We start from the raw sequence: 18,478 nt of genomic DNA, 5'->3' as shown, positions 1-18,478 counted from the left end.
ACAGTGATGCAAATGAATACAAATAGTAGTACTTTTATTTTGAAGGCTAAGCGCAAAGTCAACTACTGTGGCTAATCCTTATTGTGGCTAGCTTCACATAGATGGGTCCGACCACCATTAATCAAATAAGAACTGTCTTATAAATTAGGGTTATTTTAGATGACACCTAGCAATATAGTTAGCTAGCTAACTATAACTAATGAAACATTGTCGTTTTGCTATGTTTTTGGTGAAGAACTACATAGTTTGCATCCATGAGCTAGCTAGCTTTTTTTTATGACCAGCACTGTACGTGCGCTAGACAACTTTACCAGCATCATAGCATACGTATTGTTGTGACATATGAAATACGAGTGATGGTGTAATCAATGTGTAATAACTACGTAAAAAAGGTATGAACGCATTAAATTATTATTTGACGTGCAGTTATATTCAGGTCCTGATTGGTCAACAAGCTTATTTGACACGTCAAATAGTGTTGTTTTGACGTGCATCTTTTTTTGACACGCAAAGACCCAAAATGGCGTACCATAGAAATCCTGGTTGAGAATGAAACGACTGAACAAATGAACAACGAAACAGCACAGCAAGTAAGTGAAAGAAATAGGTTTTGATTATGTTTTTCTGGTAATGGAGACCTAAGTAAATGCCAGCAAAATAACTTTTTTGTGTGTGTGTGTAACCTTTTATTTAACTAGGCAAGTCGGTTAAGAACAAATTCTTATTTACAATGACGGCCCAGACTACGCTGGGCCAATTTAACGCTGCCCTATGAGACTCCCAATCATGGCTGGATGTGATACAGCCTGGATTCGAACCAGGGACTCTAGTGACTCCTCTTGCACTGAGATGCAGTGCCTTAGACCGCTGCGTCCATGTGTGTGTGTGTGTTAATGCTTAAAAGGCCACAAATTTTAAATATCGGGTATTGGTTTTTTTTGGCAAGGAAAATATAAGATATCGCTCTCGGCCAGAAATGTAATTTCAGTGCATCACTAGTGTATGTGTTTTAGCAAGTTAGCTTCATACTTTTTTATGACATGCCGAAACTTCACGGCCATCAGAGTTTGACATGTGACTACATTGAATTGTGGGTCATATCAACCCCGCAAGTGAAAAGTTGTTCACTTGCTCCCTCGAGCTAAATTGATGGAGGCAACGGAGGCAACGTTAGTGAATTGGACCTCCCCTTAAGATGGCAGTCAAACTGTATCCGGTTTCGATGGGGATTCCCCCGAGGGAAAGTGGATAGCGTAAGGGCTGAGGGGTTATACATGTGTTTGGACCGCAGCCCGTTTCTAAATTGTCTCAAGGCTTAAAAATCCTTTAAGCTGTCTCCTCCCCTTCATCTACAATGATTGAAGTGGATTTAACAGGTGTAAGGGATCATAGCTTCATGGAAAGAGCAGGTGTTCCTAATGTTTTGTACACTCAGTGTATATACCATCGATGTCTGCTTGGACATAAATAATAGACTGGAGACACAACAATATTAGTGGGACAGGCGAGTCATGTAGGAATGATTTCTAAACACGCTACTCAAAACTACTCATTAAGAAGGGCCCAATTAAAACATTCTAAAATGTGGTGTTTATGGAAAACCAATGACTCATATGACCTATTTTAGAAAACGGGAACTCAATTATAATGACATATTTGGAATTTCCCCCTCAGCATTGGTTTACCGAACTTCCTCCTGTCTTGACCTTTGAACTGTCGAGATTTGAGTTCAACCAAGCCCTGGGTCGACCTGAGAAGATCCACAACAAGCTGGAGTTCCCCTCCATGCTGTACATGGACAGGTAAGGAAGATGTTATTCAACTCGCATATCAAAGAAAATTGTGTGTGTTGTGTTTAGAGCCTTTTTCTCTGACCCAGATTAAGCATATTCCTGGCCTAAAAAACACATTCAACGGAGATTCTCCATGTATGATTTCTGTTGTATTTCATCAGGTATATGGACAGGAACCGAGAGATCACCAGGATTAAACGAGAGGAGATCAGGAGACTGAAAGAGCAACTGACTTTACTTCAACAGCGTCTGGAGAGGTACAGTAAACTGAGCTAGGCTTTCACACACACATGGGGGGGTAAACCATAAAGAAATTATATAACTATTCATTCACGGACCGGTTTGGGTTGTCACTTTTCCGTCTACAAGGGTATTTTAATGTTTGATTTCTTACATTAAAATAATTCCTTCATGACAAAAATGGCGCTCAACCATTTTTATAGTAAGAAAACTGCTAACAGCTGAGAACTGCTAGCTAACTTTCTAGCACAACAAGTCAACAACTTCAGGAGGGCAAGCTTGCCAAATAGACCCCTAGAAATCGTCCAACTACCTCTAGGGACAAAAGTAAGAACTGCAATTGAAGCCAAAAATATAGAGGATAATAATTATTCTTCATTTATGTAATGTTTTTTTTTTAATGAAATGGAGGCATACTGAGACGAAATAAAACGTGACACTGTACGGTTACATGCACACAATAATGCAATTATTGTGAATAGTCAGATTTAATATGATAGTTAGTTCTAAATGTTAATATGATTTTGGGCCTCCCGAGTGCCGCAGTGGTCTAAGAAGTCACTACAGACCCGGGTTCAATCCTGGGCTCTATCACAACCGGCCGTGATCGGGTGGCGTACAATTGGCCCAGCTTCGTCCTACTGCCATAATCCATTTTAATATCGAATTATTAGTGTGCATGATGCAGGACATTAAGAAATTTATAAAAATTCTTGAATTGAACAAATAAATGCAAATGGTAACCATTGGTTGAGTACCAGATTCTGATTCCTATGTAAAGTTCTATAAATAAGACTGTCAGTTTTGTTTTTTGTGAAAGTTTGGTTGAACAGTATGGAGAAAGCCTATTAAAACCACTACCCATACAGCATATTTAGAAATGTTATTATTCAGAGACATTATATACCATCAAAAATATGATAAATATTGAGATATTTTGATCATATCGCCCAGCCCTAACACGTATACACCTACACACACACCTCTGTTTACTTTCTTACATTGATACATTTACATTACATTTAAGTCATTTAGCAGACGCTCAAAATGACTGGTCATTCCCTAGCAACAGTCATGGCAACAATACAATACCCACTCCTGGAGACAAAACAGAACAGTGTAATCATTAACGACTGATTTTATTTCTGGCATTGTTGGTATGTACAACATGTCCCCAGCAGTCACATTCTGTTCACAATTTCTCACTTTCGTAATGCATTTAACATTTTATATGCTGGTATGGTGTTTATAGATGCTCTTTCACTTTATAGATGCTCTTTCACTTTCGTCTCTCTCTCTCTCTCTCTGTCTCTCTCTCTCTCTCTCTCTCTCTCTCTCAGGTATCTGAGCTATGGCTCTGGTCCCAAGAGGTTTCCTCTGGCAGATGTCCTGCAGTACGCCATGGAGTTTGCCTCCAGTAAGCCAGTCTGCACCTCTCCCTTGGAGGACATCGACACATCAGCACCCCCCGGTGGCACAACGGGGCAGCTGCTGCCCGCTCTAAGGCAAGTCATGCAACACCATGCAGCTACAACCGCTCCTTGTGTCAGGATTTAAGTGTTCATGTGTACATGTTTCTGATACCTTTTTTTCTCAGTAATTCTGTCTGATTGAACTGTTAAATAAGTGGGATTCAGAAGTACATAGTTGTGGTTTTGACTTCTTCACACTCGTCTGCACCTGACATTACAGCACAGCCGAACAGGGTCCCTCCTGCACCCTTCCAGAGGGTTTGTCCCCCGCCCCCACCCAAGCTCCCTCCACTCAGCAGAGGGTGCCCATCCACAAGCCCTTCACCCAGTCCCGACTGCCCCCTGACCTGCCCATGCACCCAGCCCCACGCCACATCACTGAGGAGGAGCTCCGGGTGCTGGAGGGCTGCCTGCACCGCTGGAGGAGTGAGGTGGAGAACGACACCCATGGTACGTACGACCTCTGGCCTCAAACAGCCTCGTATAATACAGCGTCTTGTTTACCTCCATCTGTCTCATATGCTCTCAAGCACACAAATATCTTAATTCTAATGATGGGTTGATTTTGCTTCTCCAGATCTTCAGGGCAGCATATCCAGAATCCACAGAACCATCGAGCTGATGTACTCTGACAAGTCCATGATGCAGGTAAGAGATGCCCTGCCTAAACCTGACGAACCACCTTCACACAAAAAAATGTTTTTCACTGGCTGTAATACTTAAACACCAAATGGAGGTGTTATTGTCTTGATTTGAGAGCACTCACATTTAACACACATTGAGTTAACACAACTCAGGGGATTGCATTGTGTTCCTGGTCACTCCTTTTCCCCCCCTCCCCCTGCTGGCTACCAGGTTCCGTTCCGGCTGCATGCGGTGCTAGTGCACGAGGGCCAGGCTAACGCTGGCCATTACTGGGCCTACATCTACGACCCCCACCAGCAGCGCTGGATGAAGTACAACGACATCTCGGTCACCAAGTCCTCCTGGGAGGAGCTGGTCAGGGACTCGTTCGGAGGCTACCGCAACGCCAGCGCCTACTGCCTCATGTACATCAACGACAAGAAGCCTTTCCTCATAGAAGGTAGCTACCGCTCACTGTAGATAAATATATTTATTTGGCTTTTGCCTCTCTTGTTATGGTATACTGTATTTTCTTTGTTCTTGTGTTAAAAAGCAGTAATTGCAGCTGTAATCACTATCCTTTCAGAGTATGTAATTAGGACATGGGCAAGCTTGTTGGTTATTCTTAGGGTCTGTTTATGCTGTACGTGCACAGGACTTTCCATTTCTGAGCATGTTTATAATATACACCTGGTGACTGTAGCTGACTGCCTGGTTGTGTGTGTGTCTCTGCAGAGGAGTTTGATAAGGAGACGGGTCAGATGCTGAGTGGTCTTGATAAGCTCCCTTCGGACCTGAAGGCATACGTGAAGGAGGACAATGGCCTGTTTGACAAGGAGATCGATGAGTGGGACACCCTGCAGGCACGCAAGGCCCAGCAGGAGAAGCTGGCCCTGGCTGCAGCCACTGCAGCAGCAGAAACAACAACATCCCATCAACCTATGAGCACAGAGCCCAGTCCACCAGACAGCTGGGGTGAGGACCAGGGGTCTTCTCTACAACATTTAAACACTACTGAGCTGGTCTGGTTACGCCTTGACCAAAGTTTCTGGAAGTGTGACAATAACATTTCCAGGCCAGCACAGTTGGGGCCAATTGGCACAATAGTGTGTAAATTATATTAGGCAGATACTCATGACATTTGTCAATGAGAGACTTGTGCTTCCACTGCAGTGTTGGTTTATGTGTTTGTGTCTGTGTGTGGTTCCTCCAGGCCCTCAGCAGGACCCAGAGTACATGGAGCAGCCGTCCCCCACAGACGACTCCAAGCACCTGCAGGAGGACACAGAGAGGGCCATCTCCAAGGCTGCAGCCGAGCAGCAGGAGGAGAGGAGCCCTGAGGGACTGCTTACTGCAGTAAGACCAAACATCTCTTACACACACACACACACACGCTCAGACGCATACACCTCTTAACCACGTTAACCACTACTCCTACGCTTCTGTTACTGAACCACGTAGGCCTACCCCACAACCCCAGTTAAAGTTCTTAATTTCCCCCTTTTTCTTAGTTTCTCTTTCTGTTTAACGTTGCCCACCATGCCTCTCGCTCTTTCTTGTTTGTTCTCTCGCTCTCTCCACAGTCCAGTGGAGGGAGTCTCTCCCCACCCCTTCCCCCCAAACCCCAGTCCGATGTCCAGGTGAACACTGAAACCCCCCTCGCCCCTCCCTCTGACCCTCAACCTGTGGATCCTTCCCTCACCCCTCCCTCTGACCCTGACCCCCCCATGGAGGATGAGTCCCTTTCCCAGCGTACAGTAGAGGTTGCCATTCCCCAGGTGGGAACCTTTGTCATCGAGTCAGAGGAGGGGGGGTACGATGATGAGGTAGCGCTCGACACTCAGCTCACCCAGCTGACTCTTCTTTGGTGTGCTGAAAAGTCTCTCTGCCTGTTTGGTGATTAGAATGAGGAGATGTTCTCCTCTTGGCTCTTTTTATAGGGTTTTCACACTTGAGTAAATTTTCATTTAGACCAGTCTTCAAACCAGAGTCATGGTTAGCTCAGGGCAAGTTTCTCACAGTTGGCATTTTCACCAAACTTCTTGGCAGACCAAGATAGGAGTGCTATATTAGACTACAGTCAGTGTACTATCCTAGAAGATGAAACTAGCCTTGGGCTAGCTTTAAAAACATATTGTGTGAAAAGCCTATCCCTGTCAAGCCTACCTGCATCTTGCAACAGAAGCGCTCTCTCTTCTACACAAAACAGAAGCCTTCGGTTCTCATCAGAGATATATGGACATAAATTTCACCTAAACATCGACTCAATTGTCTGGAGAGTTTATTTTTAACTGCATCTCGGCAGCAAATGTGAGAAGTAAATGAGATTTGCACAGTTTGTATTACTATTGCCAACATAATTTTTGATACATAGTTGATAGTTGATACATACTAAACTCTTGAGGGGAAAAGAAAAGTACAAGTTGAATAATGTAAGCGCTTTGTCTCACTGCTCCTAACAATAAATGATTTGATTTTGCTTGGTTTGGCATTTTATAGTAGTGTGTGGTGAATAATGTTGTCAAAGTGCTGCAGTAGAATCAATGTTGTTTAGTTTCAAACCCCCTCAGATGGACCATAGGCTGTCTGCTGGCTGTACCACAGTATGACTGTCTGTAGGTACTGTCTGTACCATAGGGACCTTGATCTTCACAGGGCTGCCTTTCAGAGGCCCTACTTCATAGACAGAGACTCTCCTTCATAGGACAATTTAAGCATGTACTTCGTCCCTCACATGACAGGGGCTGTGTATGTACCTCACAGTAGTAGAATAACTATTAACATATGCATGGACTGCTGAGTGATGTACGGTATGCTTGTCGTGACAGAGTTGCATGGCCCAGGGAAGCTCGAATAGTGCTGTGCCAAAAAGGTGTATTTTTTGGGGGGCTTGCTCCGAGGGGTCCAAGGGATCTATTTTCTACTGTTGTAACCTGCTTCCCCTCCTTGGCTACTGCAGGCCATGATGACTCCCAACATGCAGGGTATTATAATGTCCATTGGCAAGGCCAGGAGTGTGTTTGAAAAGCTTGGGCCTGAAGCCGCCTTCTTCAAGGTACATAAATCCAGATCCCATTTCTCTTTCTTTTCTCTTTCACTCCTTTATTTATTCACTCACTCTATTTCACTGCATGCCTCTCCACAACCATCCTCTCATCCCTTTTTACCTGGCATTTCTCCATCTGTTCTTTTTGAGTTAGTTGGTCTTTTCAAAAGCATCCTCCAGAAGTGGGACTTGAGATTCATTTGAACAAAGCAAACTTGAAACCAATCTTTGAGTTTTGGATGAGAAGGATGATGATGATGATGATCTTGACAACTCTTACGCAGAAGACGCTAGTTTTGTCTCCTGCTGCTGTAGATGTTTGTCAGTGTTGTAATATAGGCCTACACTCTGAAGTTCTAATGCTTATTGGGCCTACCATGTCCATTCACCCCATGCTTTTTGTTTTTCAGGCCATTAAGGTGGAGTACACCCGTCTGCTGAGGTTTGCCCAGGAGGACACGGCCCCGGAGAATGACTACCGTCTGCAGCACGTCATCGTCTACTTCATCCATAACCAGGCCCCCAAGAAGATCCTGGAGAGAACCCTCCTCATGCAGTTCGCAGACCGCAACCTAAGCTTTGACGAAAGGTCTGTATGGGTTACACCACCATAACCGTCTTATCTTTATTCAAATAGTGGTTAGAGCGTTCGGCCAGGAATCAAAAGGTTGCTAGATCGAATCCCCGAGCTGACAAGGTAAAAATCTAAGGCAGTTAACCCACTGTTCCTAGGCCGTCATTGTCAATAAGAATTTGTTATTAACTGACTTGCCTAGTTAAATAAAAAATTAAACAAAGACAACACCAGGTTATTACCGCTGAACTTCCCAAATTCACCAGCAGAGGGTAGCAAAAAGCAAAGCCTTTGAATATGTTATATGACCTCAAATGACCTGAAGTCGTTTATGAAGTCAACTATAGCTTGATAATGCCCAGTCTGTTAGATTTATTCCAGTAGGACAGCCTTACAGAACTTTTATAGAGTTGAAAATCTTTTATATTTTGCACCAGTGTAAAACATCCTACCCTGCCATATATCCAGCTACTTTATAAGTTTGCCCTTTTTGAGGACTAAAGAAGAACATCACATTTCTCTGGATAAATCACATCTCTTCTAATGTCTCAAAGTTATCGCACACGCACTGAGATGTTTGTGGTAATCCATATTCTTGAATTCATTGAGTCAACTCTCCTCTTCTGAGCGGTATAATTATGTGTTGCATGTGGTCTCAATAAGACACTCTGGAAAGGAGGAGCGTCTGGTTAAGTAGTAAGGAGTGATTCATTGGGCCTGTGTTTCACGGCCGCGAGACCACGTGTAGTATTTAATTTCCTGGAGTAGCTAGTACTTCACCAGTATCACTGCCAAGCTGCTGTACCACTGCCAAGCTGCTGTAACATCACTCTCCCTTTCTCTCCGCTTTCTTCTCTTTCGCTCTCACTTTCCCTTTCTCTCCATTCCCCCCTTCTCTCTCTCAGGTGTAAGAGCATTATGCAGGTGGCCCGTGGCAAACTAGACCTTGTTAAGCCAGAAGAGGTCAACATGGAGGAGTATGAGGTCAGCGTTCTGCAACACTCTGGTTTTGACTGGTTTCAAATGTTTGGTCTGGTACATACAGTACCCGTCAAAAGTTTGGACATACCTACTCATTCCACAGGTTTTCTTTCTTTTTACTATTTTCTACATTATAGAATAATAGTGAAGACATCAAAACTATGAAAAAACACATATGGAATCAAGTAGTAACCAAAAAAGTGTTAAACAACTTCTTCAAAGTAGCCACCCTTTGCCTTGATGACAGGTTTGCACACTCTTGGCATTCTCTCAACCAGCTTCATGAGGTTGTAACCTGGAATGCATTTCAATTAACAGGTGTGCCTTGTTAAGTTAATTTGTGTAATTTCTTTCCTTTATGCATTTGAGCCAATCAGTTGTGTTGTGACAAGGTGGGGGGGTATACAGAAGATAGCCCTATTTGGTAAAAGACCAAGTCCATATTATGGCAAGAACAGCTCAAATAAGCAAAAAGAAACAACAGTCCATGACTTTAAGACATGAAGGTCAGTCAATAAGGAACATTTCAAGAACTTTGAAAGTTTCTTCAAGTGCAATTGCAAAAACCATCAAATGCTATGATGAAACTGGCTCTCATGAGGACCGCCACGGGAAAAGGAAGACCCAGAGTTACCTCTGCTGCAGAGGATAAGTTCATTAGTTACCAGCCTCAGAAATTGCAGCCCAAATAAATGCTTCGGAGTTCAAGTAACAGACACATCTCAACTGTTCAGAAGAGACTGCATGAATCAGGCCTTAATGGTTGAATTTCTGCAAAGAAACCACTATTAAAGGAGGCTAATAATAAGAGACTTGCTTGGGCCAAGAAACGAGCAATGGAGCAATCTGTCCTTTGGTCTGCAGGAAAATTTGAGAATTTTGGTTCCAACCGCCGTGTCTAAGGGATTTGTGAATATTCTATAGCAATATAGAGTGGAAAAACGGCCGTGCGTTTGGATAATTAATAGACACTGCCGTAAATAAAACTGAAATAAAAACATCTGTCTTGTCCAGGAGTGGAGTCTATGCAGACTGAGTGCACCATTGCCAATCAGAGTGCTACAGTAGGTCTACATGCAAACAAGCCATTTGCTACAAGGGCCTGCCATCATTCACTTTGAACTGGACTGTGTGTTTACAGGCAGTTGCAACAGCGCAAATTTGGATCATTAGAACACATTCTGCAAAAGCTTCAAAATACACTTGAATTGTAATGCCTCTTACGTTTGTGAACTTTACGGTCCTATTGATCAAACAACCATAAAAAGGTAGGTTATCTTTTACTATATGCACATCAACAAGATCAACAACTAATGCTAGCCAGAGCAAGATGAGCTAAAATCTAAAGAAGGATCATTAGATAAACCCTCAAACTTTTTCAGCTAGTTGGCTGTCAAAATTGCACTGATAAACGATGGGGAATAGCCTGCTCGTCCTTCTGCAACTTGCCTGCCAATACATGCGGTGTCCCAACCAAGCACCCAAGCTAACTGGCTAGAGTAGCTAGCTACTTCCAGACACAAATGAGAGAGCACCTCACTGACAATTTTACTCGCCCTAGCAGAGCTGTTTACATGTTATATAGAGCGTTCGTGACGAACTAGTGCTTTCTTTGCCTACGTTTACTGACACCGGTCATATTCAGCGGGTCTTGCTGCATAACAGTCGTTCAGAATAGCTAGCTAGTAAAGTGATTCACATTTCTTGCTAGCTAACCAAATGACATGTGCATCTCTAGCTGTGTAGCCACTGAAAAATGATATGAGGAGACAGTCAGTCATTGCATGTGTGGTTCCCACCATGAAGCATGGAGGAGGTGGTGTGGGGGGTGCTTTGCTGGTGACACTGTCTGTGATTTATTTAGAATTCAAGGCACCCATAACCAGCATGGCTACCAGAGCATTCTGCAGCGATACGCTGTCCCATCTGGTTTGCGCTTAGTCCCACTATCATTTGTTTTTCAACAGAACAATGACCCAACACACCCCCAGGCTGTGTGAGGGCTATTTGACCAAGAATGAGAGTGAAGGGAGTGCTGCATTAGATTGCCTCCACAATCACCCGACCTCAACCCAATTGAGATGATTTGGGATGAGTTGGACTGCAGAGTGAAGGAAAAGCAGCCAACAAGTGCTCAGCATATATGGGAACTCCTTCAAGACTGTTAGAAAAGCATTCCAGGTTAAGCTGGTTGAGAATGCCAAGAGTTTGCAAAGCTGTCAAGGCAAAGGGTGGCTACTTTGAAAAATCTAAAATATTTTTAGATTTGTTTAAAAGAAATTGGGGTTACTACATGATTCCATAGTTATTTCATAATTTGATATCTTCACTATTATTCTACAATGTAGAACATAGTAAAAATAAAGACCTTTCAATGAGTAGGTGTGTCTAGTTAAGTCAGTTAAGAACAAATTCTTACTTACAATGACGGCCTACCCTGGCCAAACCCTAACCGGGACGATGCTGGGCCAATTGTGCACCGCCCTATGGGACTCCTAATCACGGCCGGTTGTGATACAGCCTGGAATCGAACCAGGGTCTGTAGTGACACCTCAAGCACTGAGATGCAGTGCCTTAGACCACTGCGCCACTCAGGAGCCCAAATGAAATGAGATGAGCGTGTGCACAATATTTAGCATTCAAGTAAAATGTTTAAATGATTATAATCTCTACATTTGAACTGATCCCACTAACCCTTCTATCCAATGGAAAAAAACACGGATGTGATGTTAATCTTCAATGTTAGATCCAAATGTTCCAGATCCGTCCTTAAAATCCTTTAAAGCTCATTTATGAACCTTTGGCCCCTACATTTTTCCCAGATGTGGCATCAGGACTACAGGAATTTCCGCGAGACAACAATCTTCCTGATGATTGGTTTAGAGCTGTTCCAGAAGAAATGGTGAGGCTCTGCTAATTGGCAGGACTGTTATTACATTCTGCTCTCCACGATGCAGAGCTTCTAACTCAAGTGTCATTTTCTTACTTTAAGCGTGAACTGATATTCTTGAACCATTTCTGTATTGAATATATTGTTTTGAAAATAGAGATTGAAGTACTCTCTGTAGATGATTGCATTATTAATAGTAGGACCTGAACTTCCTAAAGTCACCTGCAGAGGGCAGCAGATCCCAGCAGATCCTTCTGGAGCATAGAGCTCAGTCTGGCATTGATCAAGATGGTTGTTCATGTATTTGGTTATTTCTTCTGTTAATTCTCCCTCCAGTACATCCGTTTTTAAATCCTCTATGAAAAAAGCCTGACAGTTCCTTCTCTAGTTTCCTTTTGTAGACTCAGCTAAACCTGATTTATATCTCTGCTGCCTCTCCTTGTGGTTAAGTTTGTACCAGCCTGATGCTTCTATAATGTATCTGACTCTCCTGTGTCTGCTTTTCTGCAGCTTTGTGGAGGCCTTGATGTACCTGATCTACTCGTACCAGTACAACAGAGAGCTGTTGGTCAAAGGGCTGTACAGAGGTCACAACGATGAGCTCATAGGTCACTACCGCAGAGAGTGCCTGCTGGTGAGACAAACCTCTATCACTCACAATCATACAACTGAACCACTGCACCATTGCAAATCTCTGTCAGCAGTTGACTTTATTTATTTAGTTAGTAAGTTCATGTAGGATTTTCTGATGCTAGCAGGTTTAGCATTTCGTATAGAAACTTTTTAAAGAGACAGTTGCAGCCTAAATGAGAGGAAGTGGTCGGAGTTCATCCATAGTGTTTTAAAGATCATCACATGTTTCCAGTCAAAACAATAGGTCACAGTGGAAGTAGTTAAGTCATTCTCTTTGAAAATGAACACCACTATCGTCTTATCAGCAAGGCTGTCTGTCTCTGACCTCCTAACTCATCCTTGCCTTCCCTTGAGTCACGTTGACTCAGCCAAACTGTGATGTCGACCAAGATCATCCCCACACCCATTAATCTCTAGGATTGATGCAAGGCTTGTTCCTGTTCTAGCTGAGATATTACATTGTCTTTTTTATTGCCCATAAAGATTCCCACAGAACTTTTCTCAGCAAATGCTCTTGGTGTGGGGGAAAGATCCTAATCTTTTCAATATTCTGATCAGACTACAGCTTCACTTTTGTTTTTCATATCCCATCTCCAAACTGTGCTCTGGTTCTATTTGTTAGGGCTTAGATGGAATGATTCCCTGGTCGGTCAGATCAAGCTGTGACTGGTCTGGTCTGAACTGGGAGAGAAAAAGGGGTAACCCTGATTCTCCTCGGTTGACCCTGTTGCTGCTCCTGCACTCAGTAACCCTACACCGGCATTGTGCTCCTAATGTAATCATCCGAGTGGGAATAGGAAGCAGTAAGCCCAGCAAGTGTAAACACATTACCAGGAGACATGGCTGTGTCCTGAGCTAACCTTGGCTCTGCTCCTTCAGGGCTCTGCTAGAGTTAGCTACCATCTCAGATCTCTGGCCAGAATGAACCCCTGGCTCCCGCTCCAGCCCCGCTCCCTCCAGCCCCGCTGTTTACCTCCTTCTTGTTTTAATTGAAAACACTGCTGACATTGACACAGTTATGTTTTGTGAACCCCCACCAAGTCTCTCTGGTTCCGGAATGGCCGTCTGCATCTGTGTAAGGTACCCCAGAGCTGAGGTCAGGGAGTTTCTGTGTCAGCAGCATTGCAAGGCTTAGCTAAGGCGAACATAGCGAAGTGTCTGTGTGCATCATGTAGTACGTCACTGCCCATGTCAGTACCACAGGCCTTGAGAACATCCTCTGACATTGACAATGTCTTTGGGGATGGGTGACTACCAGATAGTGGTAATTTATATATTTTTTATTTAACTAGGCAAGTCAGTTAAGAACAAATTCCTATTTACAATGATGGCCTAGGAACAGTGGGTTAACTGCCTTGTTCAGGGACAGAACGACAGATTTTTACCTTGTCAGCTCTGGGATTTGATCTAGTAACCTTTTGGTTACTGGCCCAACGCTCTAACTACTAGGCTATCTGCCGCCTCCAGCAATGCAAATGGTCTGTGTCTTACCTGGGCTGCAGCCCCTCACACAGAGGTGGTCTCTAATGTAAAATACATATACATTAATAACATAGGAACATGTAATACCTGGCTGTCCTGTAAGTCTGTTTTGACAGAGTAGCTAATACTGGTAAATTTGTTAGCATACCACTTCAAGCTAATCCCTAACATATGAAGCAAATCCATAACTCATCGATCTATATGCATGTGCTTTGCCCATAGAAACTGAACGAGAATGCGGCGGGGATGTTTGAGTCTGGTGAGGAGTCGGAGGTTTGCAATGGGCTGAGCATCATGAATGAGCTGGTGGTGCCGTGTATCCCCCTACTGCTTGTCCACGACACAGAGAAGGACCTGCTGGCTGTGGAGGACATGAGGAACCGCTGGTGCTCCTACCTGGGGCAGGAGATGGAGCGTGAGTTTGTTTGTTTGTTTTGGATTATTTTTAACCCAAATTTGAAGATTAGGGGACTAATCTACCAAGAGTCTAAAAAAGTCATAGGGCAGAGGGAACAAAGAGCATTTTCACACTACTGACCCAGCTGTACTGTCCTGTATGTACCCATAAAACATTATAATATACGATGCTATCGCCCCTATTGTGTTAAAGCTTTTATGATCGGCCTAGTAGGAAGATAGGTTATTGGCCATTTGGTTTTCAACCTAGCATAGAGGGATATTCACGGCCCGAATTGATAATTTTTTCTTAAAAAGCTTAAACTAATTTCAACTTGTCATTCAATTTTTCTATTGGCTGTTGATATTGTTTGTTCCTTCTCATTATTAGTCCTCTAGCTACCTTACCTTTTTTAGGGTATTCAAATAACGTTTTGAGATGGAACTCCGTTACATTCATCGTTTGATCAAGAGAAAGCCATGCACAGAACGATGAAGCATAGCCTTCCGTCATGAAGAGAGAAGGCAATATAGGCTGTGTTTTTTAAAACACAAGATAGTTAAAATAATAATTTGCAAATGTTTTACATTTTCTGACAAGTGAGCACTTAGATATGGTAATTTTCACGTTTTCATAAATTCTTATAATGTTTGGCAATTACTAAGGCATTTGTGAATATTCTATAGCAATATAGAGTGGGAAAGCGACCGTGCGTTTGGACAATTAATAGACACGGTAGGAGTGGAGTCTATGCAGACCGAGTGCACCGTTGCCAATCAGAGAGCTACAGTAGGTCTACATGCAAACAAACCATTTGCTACAAGGGCCTGCCATAATTCACTTTGAACTGGACTGTGTGTTTATAGGCAGTTGCAACAGTGTAAATTTGGATCATTAGAACGCGTTCCACAAAAGCCACAAAATACACTTGAATGGATTTCTGCAAATATGTAGCTAAATGCCACGGAAGTCCTCTTACATTTGTGAACTTTACAGTCCTATTGATCAAACAACCATAAAAAGGTAGGTTATCTTTTACTATATGCACATCACCAAGATCAACAACTAATGCTAGCCAGAGCAAGATGAGCTAAAATCTAAAGAAGGATCATTAGATAAACCCTCAAACTTTTTCAGCTAGTTGGCTGTCAAAATTGCACTGATAAACGATGGGGAATAGCCTGCTCGTCCTTCTGCAACTTGCCTGCCAATGCATGCGTTGTCCCAACCAAGCACCCAAGCTAACTGGCTAGAGTAGCTAGCTACTTCCAGACACAAATGAGAGAACACATCACTGACCATTTTACTCGCCCTAGCAGAGCTGTTTACATGTTATATAGAGCGTTGTTGTATAGAGTGTCTGCGAGGAACTAGTACTTTTATTTGCCTACGTTTACTGACACCGGTCATATTCAGCGGGTCTTACTTAAAAAAAAATAATAATAATCATGCTAACTGCATAACTCGTTCAGAATAGCTAGCTAGTTAAGTGATTCACATTTTTTGCTAGCTAACAAAATGACACATGCATCTTTAGCTGTGTAGCCACTGAAAATGATACGAGTAGATAAGTCACTCACTCACCCTCTCCAAAGACATGACGTCCTAGCTAGATAAATGGATACGCTAGCATATTAGCCACGTTATGATTGACTTGTGATCATTGCCTTTGCTAGTTTGATTGTATTGACATTCCCAGCCTTAGTTACATTTCTGTTTTTGTCAAAAATATTTAGTCATTGGAACTGACAGTGCATTCCGAATGGAGGCAGCAAACAATGTACCAGGCCAGCTGTGATTTGAAACCTGATAGCAGTAGTTTTTGGACTACGAAAAAATGTATTGGTAAATTATATTAATCATGCATTGAACTGCATTGATCTATTCTGCCAACAATGCCTTAGTGTATGTCATGGAATGTTGAGTCAAATAGAACCTATTTTGAAAACTTCTTATAAAGTTGGTTTTGTAGCATAAACTGGTAATTTTATATTTTTGACTGATATATTATGATTGTCTGTTTCATATCTGCAAAGTAGCTAAAACGCTGTCAGTTTCACTGAGTGTCCATTATTTAAAAAAGTATAGGTTTAGGCTATAGCCCATGCATCTGACAGAGAGAGAGCGAGAGAAACAATATTTTCTGACTGGGCATTTTGCGCCGCTTTGGTGGAATTCTCCGCTCTGTCTAGCCTACATTCAAATCAAATTTATTTATAAAGCCCTTCTTACATCAGCTGATATCTCAAAGTGCTGTACAGAAACCCTGCCTAAAACCCCAAACAGCAAGCAATGCAGGTGTAGAAGCACGGTGGCTAGGAAAAACTCCCTAGATTCCTGCTCTCTTGCGTTCTGTAGGCTATATAACATATTTATTGAAATAGCCTATAGGAATAGAAAAATTACTCGGAATGTCACTTGTGTGATGCTGTGCGCTGCGAGACAGTTTTTTTTTATTGCCAGGCTCCAGTCAAGTTCAAATATGCTAAACCATCGTCTGTCACATCACAATGTTATCACCATCGACAATGGCTGTCAATCATCGTCGATAGACGATGCTATTGTAATATCGTCCTACCCTATTAGGCACCCTCGGTAGTTGCTGGAACCAACAATAACATATCTGGGGCAACACAGTACGGTTTGGGCTAGCGCAATAATGTGAAAAGAGTACAAGAGCCTAGAGGCAGGGGGGTTCGATTTTTGGTACTGGAGATCTGTTGGATGATTGGTTGTTTTTCTGCTGTAGTTTAATTTGGGAGTGACATGGAACATGGTCAGGGACACGGTCAAATGAGTTGATATTAGCAGCCAGAACAACCAGGGATATACCCACTTTGTGTTGGCAGAATTTGAGCCAAATTGTTAGTTCAGAGAACGTGGTTCAGTGGAGTTCTAGCCTCTACTCCAAGAAAAGGTTTGATTGGTTTTCAGAAAAGTGACCCAGCAGCATCTTCTTAGAACTACAGCCAACCCTGGGCCTCTTTCATCTTGTTTTCTCAATCTGTGTTTTCCTAGAGGAGCATGCTTACCAAGAGCTTGTGCTATCACAGTGAAAATATTTAGCTTATGATTTATCTGTTTGGTAACTGGATGTGACTCTGAAGAGTGACGCAAGCAAGGACATTGAAATAATCACTCTCCAACTTTCTTTTTCTCTCTGCCCTCTCCATTATTGTTCTCCCCCTCCTGCTGCAGCCAACCTGCAGGAGAAGCTGACTGACTTCCTACCCAAGTTACTTGACTGCTCGACAGAGATAAAAAGCTTCCACGACCCTCCAAAGCTGCCCACCTACTCCACCCTGGAGCTGGTTGAGCGCTACGGCCGTGTCATGGCCTCCTTGAGCCGGGTGCCTGCAGACGGGAGATGAGCTGAGGGGGCAGCAGCCCCCCTCACAGTCCCACGGCCCCCTCAGCACCCAGGCCACTCATCAATGGAACTCTTTTAACCCATGCCTTCCTTATAAACCAGGGGTCACTCGCTATAGCTGTTTCTCCTCTATCTCTTTTGCTGCTATAGGTTTTATCATTATAATAATTATTTCAATTCAATTTAAGTAAAACGCAACAGAAATTAATGAACAGACAGTTGGAAAAGGAAGAGCAGGGGTAGTGGAAATGGCGCTCTTGCAGTGATTGAAAGCCAGTGCATGCTGCTCCAAGCTTTGTTAAATGAGGTGGGGTGTTTTTTGTTGTTCAGTTTATGCCCCCTCCCACCCCCACCCGCCTCTTTCTAAAAGCACCCCTTCTCTGCAGAAGAAGGATCGCCCTGCTGCTCTGCCACCAGTTTGGTACAGTATTATCACGTTTTTGTTTTATTTTTCTAAAGGAAGCGACAAAATGAGAACCTTGAGATTTTATCAGCGGCTTTAAGTATCTCAAGTGGGTCTGTGAACTCTGTACTGCACCAGAATGAGAAGTTTTAAGTGCTGTGGTAGACAGCCATGGACACTCTGTGGCTTGTTAATAAATCAAGATAATAAATTTTTATTTATGGCCCTTTTAGGCCAAATACATCGTTCCTTTGTCTGATGTCCCATGTCTTTATTTCTGCACTAACACTGATATAATGCAATCATGTATTACATGGCTGTTAACTGTGTGAATGTACAGGTAACTGCCAAAATAAAGGAAACGCCAACATAAAGTGTCTTACAGGTCCAATTCAGCCATTTTTATCTCAATATCATTTCTGGGTAACAAGTAAGTTGCTGTGATTTTTTTTCTTCTAATAAAATGGTCAAAATAAACAGCTTTTCAGCAAAGAGCAATTTCTCAAGCAAGAATTTAGCTAGAACTGTCTGTGAGTGGACTGAGTGTGGAGGGGAAAACTGAAAACTACAGTT

General features: G+C 42.9%; 1 protein-coding gene across 8 annotated transcripts in view; it reads left to right on the top strand.

Annotated features, from left to right (window-relative positions):
- The window catches only part of LOC139532788 (ubiquitin carboxyl-terminal hydrolase 25-like), a 41,667-nt gene extending 23,514 nt beyond the window's left edge, over window positions 1-18,153 (top strand). For 3 of the 8 annotated variants that reach the window (XM_071330848.1, XM_071330866.1, XM_071330840.1), the window contains exons 11-26: window positions 1,675-1,802; window positions 1,955-2,050; window positions 3,374-3,538; window positions 3,726-3,955; window positions 4,083-4,153; window positions 4,361-4,589; window positions 4,865-5,104; window positions 5,343-5,485; window positions 5,713-5,955; window positions 7,089-7,184; window positions 7,586-7,764; window positions 8,655-8,733; window positions 11,553-11,632; window positions 12,131-12,254; window positions 13,958-14,150; window positions 17,331-18,153. In XM_071330848.1, coding sequence (XP_071186949.1) covers window positions 1,675-1,802; window positions 1,955-2,050; window positions 3,374-3,538; window positions 3,726-3,955; window positions 4,083-4,153; window positions 4,361-4,589; window positions 4,865-5,104; window positions 5,343-5,485; window positions 5,713-5,955; window positions 7,089-7,184; window positions 7,586-7,764; window positions 8,655-8,733; window positions 11,553-11,632; window positions 12,131-12,254; window positions 13,958-14,150; window positions 17,331-17,503 — 2,469 coding nt within the window. In that variant the 3' untranslated portion in view covers window positions 17,504-18,153. The remainder of the gene's footprint in view (window positions 1-1,674; window positions 1,803-1,954; window positions 2,051-3,373; window positions 3,539-3,725; window positions 3,956-4,082; window positions 4,154-4,360; window positions 4,590-4,864; window positions 5,105-5,342; window positions 5,486-5,712; window positions 5,956-7,088; window positions 7,185-7,585; window positions 7,765-8,654; window positions 8,734-11,552; window positions 11,633-12,130; window positions 12,255-13,957; window positions 14,151-17,330) is intronic. The other 5 variants (XM_071330902.1, XM_071330874.1, XM_071330893.1 and 2 more) reach the window with 3 other exon arrangements.
- Window positions 18,154-18,478: the final 325 nt, after the last annotated feature.

This window comes from Salvelinus alpinus, chromosome 1, assembly GCF_045679555.1.
Source record: "Salvelinus alpinus chromosome 1, SLU_Salpinus.1, whole genome shotgun sequence".
Classification (NCBI taxonomy): domain Eukaryota; kingdom Metazoa; phylum Chordata; class Actinopteri; order Salmoniformes; family Salmonidae; genus Salvelinus; species Salvelinus alpinus.
This window is presented reverse-complemented; position numbering and strand designations above follow the sequence as displayed.